The 9128-nt window shown below is 35.5% G+C and overlaps 1 protein-coding gene across 1 annotated transcript; it reads left to right on the forward strand.

The window, feature by feature from the left end:
- Nucleotides 1-734: 734 nt before the first annotated feature.
- Nucleotides 735-3453, forward strand: LOC110664964 (subtilisin-like protease SBT5.4). The gene is made up of 7 exons (XM_058143096.1): nt 735-945; nt 1049-1571; nt 1777-1874; nt 1990-2238; nt 2333-2447; nt 2544-2757; nt 2948-3453. The coding sequence occupies exons 1-7, from the start codon at nt 824-826 to the stop codon at nt 3451-3453; spliced, it is 1827 nt and encodes a 608-aa protein (XP_057999079.1). The 5' UTR covers nt 735-823.
- The last annotated feature ends 5675 nt before the right edge of the window (nt 3454-9128 follow it).

Genomic DNA, 9128 nt, shown 5'->3' on the forward strand with positions numbered 1-9128 from the left:
TCATTATCTGTTAGGTTTAAATTTTTCTTGAATTTCTGAAAAATCATTATCTGCATTTTTTATAATTAAAAAAAATTGAAAATTTACATTCTTTTCTCTCTTATGTAGTGGGACTGGGAAGCAGGACCAACCTGAAATTTTTTACTCTTACACTAGATGTGTGAATGGTTTTGCTACAATGCTTGATGAACAACAAGCAGAAGAGCTCAAGAGTAGGAGTTTCAATTACATATATATGTTACACGCATGCTGACTATGTTCCTATTAATTTTTTTTTATCGCTTAATTAATCAAGTTTAAATCAATGCAGATAATCCGAATGTCGATTCAGTTATCTTGAACAGAAAATATGAACTACACACAACACGTTCATGGGAATTTCTTGGATTAGAGAACAATAATGGAGCAGTTACTGAAAACTCAATTTGGAACCAGGCAAAATATGGTGAAGATGTCATCATTGCAAATTTTGACACAGGTGAGTATACTTTCCTTTAGCAAGTATTGGTTTGAATCTCCTGCACTTTTTCAAGACAGTACTCGACCAGATATTCTTTTGCTTTCACATTATTGAGCAATAACGATGGTGATTTTGGTGTAATGGTAAAGTTACTTCATTTATGTCATTAAGTCATGAGTTCAAGTCAGGATGTGCACTGGGTCACCCTCGTTTGTATATCATTGAACAATAACCTAAGCATTAATTACGTAATGCAGGTCTGCAGGATGCCATTGCTTGGAACTCCTGTTCCCCTGCTTGAATCTCAACATTTTTATTTATAAATTAAACTGATAATACATAACTTTAAAGGCTAATATATTTATGGGTAACATCACGCAAGGTGTTTGGCCTGAATCAAAGAGCTTCAATGATGAAGGGATGGGTCCTGTGCCAACACGATGGAAAGGATTTTGCGAAAGTGAAGGTGGAGTTCGCTGCAACAGGTCCATTCTTTCTCCATTTTTCCAATAGATATTTTAATTATAATGCACTGAAGATCGATTAAGACACTTAAAAAAAAAAAAACAACTTTGTGTACATATCCAGAAAGCTTATAGGAGCAAGGTACTTTTATAAAGGCCGTAATGCAGCAATTGGCCCTAACACAACTGAACTATCTGCACGGGACACCAACGGGCATGGCTCCCACACCTTATCCACAGCTGGTGGCAGCTTTGCCCCTGGAGCTAGTATCTTTGGTTATGGCAATGGAACAGCCAAAGGTGGATCACCCAAAGCTCGTGTGGCTGCTTACAAAGTCTGCTGGCCTGACGGCTGCTTTTCAGCAGATATCTTGGCTGGAATTGATGCCGCCATAAGTGATGGAGTCGATGTGATGTCATTATCATTAGGTGGAACTGGTATGATAGATTATTCTACTGATGTAATAGCCATTGGAACCTTAACTGCCGTCAGTAGAGGGATTAGTGTAGTTGCCTCATCTGGCAATAACGGACCAGCGGCATTTACTTCATCCAATGTGGCACCATGGATATTTACAGTTGCTGCTAGTACAATGGATCGCGATTTCTCTGCCTTTGTTATACTTGGAAACAATAAGAGTCTAAAGGTGTGAACTTGTATGATCTCTGTCCATTTTTTTTTTTTTTTTTTTTTTACAATTGGCGCATTGGGATGCAAATTCCATACCTCATATGAGATGACTCCAATACCACTGAGAAAGCTGGTGATCTCTCACTATTATCACCATTCAAAAACAAAACTAAACAAAACTAAAATGTTCAAGGACAATTTTTTGTCATTTTAATTTCCAGGGAACAAGTCTGTCAGACAAAGCCTTGCCTGCTGGAGAGTCTTGTCCATTGATATTTGGTGATGACGCAAAAACTGCTAATGCAACAACTGGAAATGCGTGAGTGGTTATTCAAATTGGAAATTTTGATTTAGTATCCTATTCTGCTGGAGTTATATTTTATTTGTTGAAAGCTTAACTGGTTAAAAAGTTACATAAAATGTAATCAATGCAGTACGCTATGCCTACCTGGAACTCTTGATCCTATCAAGGTTGCTGGGAAGATCATAGTCTGCCTTCGAGGTGGTGGTATGGCAAGATCGGACAAGGGAATTGTAGCTGCTAATGCAGGTGCTGCTGGGATGATATTGGCAAATGGTCAATCACATGGGAATGAACTTATAACTGATCCCCATATCCTTCCTGCTTCACATATAAGTTACACTGATGGTTTAGCAGTTCTTGCCTACCTAAATTCCACCAAGTAAATATCAAATGCTATTTCATTGATCCACCTTGTCGATTTCAGTATTGACTCTTAGAGTAACTCATTCAAGGTTTTTATGCTGTTGGAACAGAAATGCAACGGCATCAATTTCTCCTGTACAAACAGAACTGGGAGTTAAGCCAGCTCCTAAGATGGCCTTATTCTCATCCAGAGGACCTAATTCACTTGATCCAGAAATCCTTAAGGTTAGTTCAGTAGTCTATTAAACCTAAAATAAACCAGAAAAATCCTTTCTAAATCATTTTACATGGCTAATGTTTAATATCTATCGTATTTTATAGCCTGACATCGCTGCACCTGGAGTTAATGTACTCGCTGCTTATTCTGAAGTAGCATCGCCATCTGAATCTATATCTGATAAGCGCCGTACTGCTTTTGCTATAATATCTGGCACTTCAATGTCATGCCCTCACGTCTCTGGTATTGTTGGACTTCTCAAATCACAACACCCAGATTGGAGTCCTGCTGCTATCAAATCTGCCATCATGACTACTGGTATGACCATCACTTTCAATAAAAAAAATTGCAATGTGTTATAACCTTGCTATTAATAAGAATTTGGTGTCTAACGAAGTTGAATAGTGAAAAAAGATTCATATAGTCCATTGAGATTAAGGCTTAGTTGTTGTTGTTGTTGTCTTATTGTTTTAACCTTGCTAACCAAATTAAACTATTATACCTGCAGCAACAACACAAGCCAACGATAAGAAGCCTATCCTTGATGAAGATGGGAAAAATGCAACTCCATTTGCATATGGTGCTGGACATGTACAACCAAACCTTGCAGCGGATCCTGGCCTAGTTTATGATTTAACCACGAATGATTACCAAAACCTTCTGTGTCACCATAATTACAACATATCCTTTATACGATCATTCGGAAATGCTTCTTATACATGTCCTGAGAATTTCAGTATATCTGAATTCAACTGCCCTTCGATCGCATTTCCAAATCTCACAGGCTCAGCCACTGTGACTCGCAGAGTTAAGAATGTAGGCTCCCCAGGGACTTATAATGTTCATGTCCTAGCACCATCTGGAATTTCTGTTGTAGTTGAACCTGAAAGCTTGTCATTTACACAACCTGGTGAAGAGAAGATATATAAGGTTACTTTTAACCCTGCTGTGAATAGCACCGAGCAAAAAGACTATGTTTATGGGCAACTGATGTCACACCCTACCCCTCTGTAAGGCATAACATGATCCCGTAGTATACCTAATGAATTACCAACTCCGTCTACTGATAACCCATTAAATACACTACAAGGGATTTTAAAAAAACTTTTCTTATTTCTTTTACAGTGGTGAGCACTATTTACAGGTATTAAAAACTTTGGTGAACTGAAGTGAAATAACTAACTCATTTGGTTTATTTGGAATTTCTGTAAAAATTTTGGCAAAGTGCCATCTGTATTTTGGACAAAACAGTTCTTCAGAAAACCTGTAAAAAAGCACTTCAATAATTTTCCAAATCTCAACTCCAATATATTTCTCAACACAACAGTTTATCAACTCAATTCCATAGAAATTTTTCAAAGTCTGAGATAAGGAAATATAACACAATTTGTACAAACCAAAACAACTCATAATTATTTTACAAGTCAAATGTACAATTTGGATTTACAACAAGACCAAAAACAAAATGTACATACTCATACATTCTGACAAAATGCAAAATATTGGTATACTCATTATACCAGGTAATCCCTCGCTGGATGTACTAGCATCCTAGTCTGCTGCCCTGTCTATCTCTCTACCTGCGACAGCAATAAAAAGCTATCGCTGAGACAATGTCTCAGTGGTGCACAACATTAACCAAATACAATTTTTAAATCACAGTTCATAAATCATATCAATAGTGGATACTTAAAACCATAGTTAAATTCAAGACAATGAATGTCATAAGGAATTTAAAATCCAATTCACAAATTATCAAAATTCATAATAACACAATTTAGTCAAATAGTTTAAGAATACCGTATTGCCAATTCATACACAATTTGATCAAATTACTGAATAACACAGTTTTTCCAATCAATGACACAATTTGATCAAATAACTGAATAATACCATTTTGCAAATCAATAACACAATTCGATCAAATAACTGAAGAATTTAATGTTGCCAATCAATAACACAATTTAGGCCATGATACAATTTTTCCATACATGCCGTGTTGTACACCACGACAAGACATGCTCACCCCAATGATCGAAATCAATGAGGGAGGAAGCTAGCTTAATAATGAGTACTCATCCACACTCACCTCTGACTGACAAGTCAAAGAGGGAGGAACATAATCATACTCACCCCAGACTGATAAGTCATAGAGGGAGGAATCATCACACTCACCCCGTTAATGGAGGAGGAAATAGTATCAGTGTCATGCCAATTGCGAGTCAAAGCCATTCCAAACATTTTATTCAAATGATCCGTAAGAATCCAATAAATTTCCAAAGTTATAATTTCATTCACAAAATGGCAACACAATTCGTAATCCACTTCAATTTCCACAAAAACCATTTACAGTACTTTTCAATCAATAAGTATCCATCAAATACCATTCAAACAGTTTCTCACAGTTTTAAATCATTTACAATGCTTTTCAAGCAATAAATATCCATTAATGTCATTCAAATAGTTTTTCATAGTTTCAAACCATTCACAGTATTTTTCAATCAATAAGTGTCCATCAAACACATTTCCACAATTTAAAACAATGATATACAAATAGTCAATATTTATTTCCATTGAAAATAATTCAAAAGAAACAGTTGTTGTGCACAAAAACAATATCATATAAATAATCATATGAAATATTCGAAACAAAATCAGTTAAAAACTAGTTGTGCACAAACCTCTGATATTTGTCTCCTGGTCCTGACTCAGTATTTCTTTCCCTTTTGCTGAGTCCTTGTTAACTGAGAAACACAATTCGAAGTGTTTGATCAAATTAAATTGTCTCTATCGATGGTGTTTGGTAAATAATGCACTGAACTCAATTATTCACTTAATCACTTAATATACCGACCCTCGTTGCGTTTTAGGTAAATTAGGTTTTAGTGTCGTTAATATGTCACATTTGATAGGGTTTTAGGTTTGGTATGTTTTACCAAAGTCATTTCCTTGCTTAGTGCATTTTAATGCAAATTGCTGGATTCCGGGACACTGGTTTGACCTAACCGGACGATCTAGTTCCCTCGGTTTTCGGGTCTCGGTCAAAACTACAAACTTGTAGATCTAGGTCTTATTGCACGCGGTGCAAAATTTCAGGTCAATCCGAGTTAAGTAGACCAAGTTATGGTCATTACACTATTGCTGGTCAAGTGGTACCATTTTAGGTCAATTTTAGGTCAAATTGGTCAATTCTGGTTCGGCCAGTTTTGGACCCGAACTTGTGCAAGTTGTTTGACTTGCTTATGGTCATTTCTGGGCTTTGGTGTCTTCATAAGACTTGTAGGTATGGGTCTTAACTATTCTTGGTCAAAATTTCAGGTCAATTGGACCTGGTTTGAGTGAGTTATGGCCTAAACACTCACTGCTGCCCAATTGGTCATTTTTCAGGTCCTAATTGCACCTAATCCGAGTTGGTCAAATTTTTAGGTCACCTTGCAAGCAGAATTTTGGCATGGTTTCTCAATGAAAGTTGACACATTTTGTGCCTAGTTTCACCCCAAATTGGTCTCATACCAATTGAGGTTACACATTCAAGGTTATAGGCCAAAATATACACTGCCCTCAATATGCTTTTCACACCCAAACTTCAAACACACACTTACCTTTACAAGGTTCTCTTCCATACCCTACCAAACTGTTTTGGCACATTACCAACACATTTTCTACATTACATTAGCATTATTTTGGGCAGATTCCAATCACCATCAACACACCAATTATCATTCACAATCACAATTCTAAGTACCATTACAATTACACCTAAACATTACAAACATTACATACACTTTACAACTTTAATTTACATACTTAACATCAATCCTTCTAGGTCAATATGCTGCCCACACTTCCTTCAATATACACCCTTTCTCAAGTGTCCACAAGCTGCCACAAATCACTCATCAACATCACATTGCCATACCATATGCTAATTCCCATCAAAGTGCATAATTCACCATATATACATACATTAAATCACTAGGTTACTAACTCACCATGAACAACATTATTTCTCAACAATTATATGCACAATTTCCTCATCAAAAACGTGACCATGGCTGTCCAAAATGACAACAACAATAACCCTTCAAACTCAAAATTTTCCTTCACCAAACCAATACCCATAACATGCACATAAACTTTAACAAAGTAATTCTCAAAATTATGAACTTACCTTATGCTTGGAGCTTGTTAAACCTTGCTTAAACTTCCCAAAATTGGTATCAATATCTTCCTTGTGGTGTGTAGACCATTTTTCATGAAGGAACCTAAGAGATTGGAGTTGAAAATGGGGAGGTTAAGTGAGCTCATGCAAAACGTCCATGGAGTTTCCTCTCCCTTCACTCACGGCAATGTTGAAATCTAAAATGAGGAAGATGAAGTTCAGCTGCATTTTAAGTGTACACTTGTCCCACTAAGTATTTAATTAATCCCCTTAGTGGTCCACTTAAAATTAAATCATTTTATAAGTTAAACTTTCACTTATTCCACATTTAACCCATGATTTTAGCTATTTTCTTTAGGTACCACCAAATTAATTTTTCATTTTATTTTCTAAGTGTAATACTATTTATTTTTAATGGACATTTAGGTCAAAAGACACTTCGGGATGTCAAATGACCATAATGCCCTGTTCGGTGGCTTTCCGATTTTTTATTTTGTCTGTTTTTCGATTTCTCACTTCTCTTTGTACTAATTATTTAATTTTTCTTTGATCTTTCTAATGATATCTATCCTTCAATAAGGTTCTATTTATGTCCTAAAAATGTTTCCCAGGGTTCCCCGCAGTCCAGGGTTAGTCAACGGTCCACGCCGTGACTTCCCCATCGCTAGGTTTCCACTTACTCGGTTACATTTCTTTGCTATGATTTTTCCTTTGTTTTTCTTTTCTTGTATTTCATTATTTTATGTCTCCTCACTCATATTGAAGTACGGTTCTAGGCATCCTAGCTGTCCGGACAACACTAGTCACCGGAGCAGTAGAACGCACTACCGAACTTTGGGGTGTTACAATTCTCCCCCCCTTAAATAAATTTCGTCCACGAAATTTTACCCAATAGCTATCTTACAATAGTCATACGTTTATTTTCTCCTGTCTATATGATCGTATAATCTTCTTTTCCTCAAATTTGTATAAGACTTTTAACAATCTAATACCACATTTAATTTGTTTGTATAATACTAATCTCCTCTTACTATTGTGTTGTCTAATATTTCGGTTCACGTTCCTTCTTGAATGACCCTTGAGGTCATGTTAGAATCATTCATTAGTCATTGGTCCTCTGAACATTCTAGTCCATAGTCTTCCTCACATTTGTAATATTTCTTTGTTACACATGAATCAACTGTTCAATTCTCTACTTCCATAACTCTTTTTATCTCACAATATTCTATAACTTACTTCCTTTTGTAATGAACTATAACCTTTCGATATTTTAACTTTTGAGTTTTAGATCCCTAAGTAGGATTTTCAAACTTATTTCTAACAATTAAATTCATAACTATGCCAAAAGTGCTGGCAACTATTCTCATCTAGGTGTACTATCGGTTAGTACGTAGCTCTACACAATAATCTCAAGTTAGGATAAACATCAAGAACATTGCATAGTTACTACGATACATCCCAATAGATCAAACTTTGTTATCTTTTATTCTTTTTGAATTCACTGATATTCGAATCTTATTCTGATTACAATATCCATTAGCAATTTCTAACAGTAACCTCCTTGCCCTTATCAAGAGCAATTCCATTCTCGCATCTTACTTTACGTCCTCTTGCCTTACATTAAGTAGGCTCACTAATTAGCTTTATAATTTATGGTGTGTTAGAAAATACTTTTCGCCGATAAACTCTTTCAAAACTAATTTCACTTATTATCACAATCCTTATCTTAAGGACTAATCACTAATGCATAAAAATTTATTCCCCTTGCACCTCAGCCTCTATCGATTGATCGACTGAACGATCACCCTCTTCCAAAATCAATTCGAGGATTTTAGACCTCCTGTACAATGATACAAGGAGATTTCCTCCGTTAGTGCATATTTATAATGTAATGTCAGTATGTATCAAACAATGATATTGAGCAATTGTCTTTGAAGAAAGAATATTCAAGTAACAAGTGAAAACAGAATTTAAAAACTTTGCTCTGATACCACTAAAACATGTCACACCCTACCCCTCTGTAAGGCATAACATGATCCCGTAGTATACCTAATGAATTACCAACTCCGTCTACTGATAACCCATTAAATACACTACAAGGGATTTTAAAAACTTTTCTTATTTCTTTTACAGTGGTGAGCACTATTTACAGGTATTAAAAACTTTGGTGAACTGAAGTGAAATAACTAACTCATTTGGTTTATTTGGAATTTCTGTAAAAATTTTGGCAAAGTGCCATCTGTATTTTGGACAAAACAGTTCTTCAGAAAACCTGTAAAAAAGCACTTCAATAATTTTCCAAATCTCAACTCCAATATATTTCTCAACACAACAGTTTATCAACTCAATTCCATAGAAATTTTTCAAAGTCTGAGATAAGGAAATATAACACAATTTGTACAAACCAAAACAACTCATAATTATTTTACAAGTCAAATGTACAATTTGGATTTACAACTGCTCAAGACCAAAAACAAAATGTACATACAGTGTCATACATTACAGTACAAAATGCAAAATATTGGTA

This window comes from Hevea brasiliensis, chromosome 2 (assembly GCF_030052815.1).
Source record: "Hevea brasiliensis isolate MT/VB/25A 57/8 chromosome 2, ASM3005281v1, whole genome shotgun sequence".
Lineage (NCBI taxonomy): Eukaryota > Viridiplantae > Streptophyta > Magnoliopsida > Malpighiales > Euphorbiaceae > Hevea > Hevea brasiliensis.

Bases quoted from the DNA above. Each gene is read 5' to 3' on its own strand.
- LOC110664964 (XM_058143096.1), top strand. From the start codon at position 824: ATGGGTAACATCACGCAAGGTGTTTGGCCTGAATCAAAGAGCTTCAAT. The intron at 1,875-1,989 runs GTGAGTGGTTAT...TAATCAATGCAG, and splicing joins AATGCAACAACTGGAAATGC to TACGCTATGCCTACCTGGAA. The intron at 2,758-2,947 runs GTATGACCATCA...TTATACCTGCAG, and splicing joins ATCTGCCATCATGACTACTG to CAACAACACAAGCCAACGAT.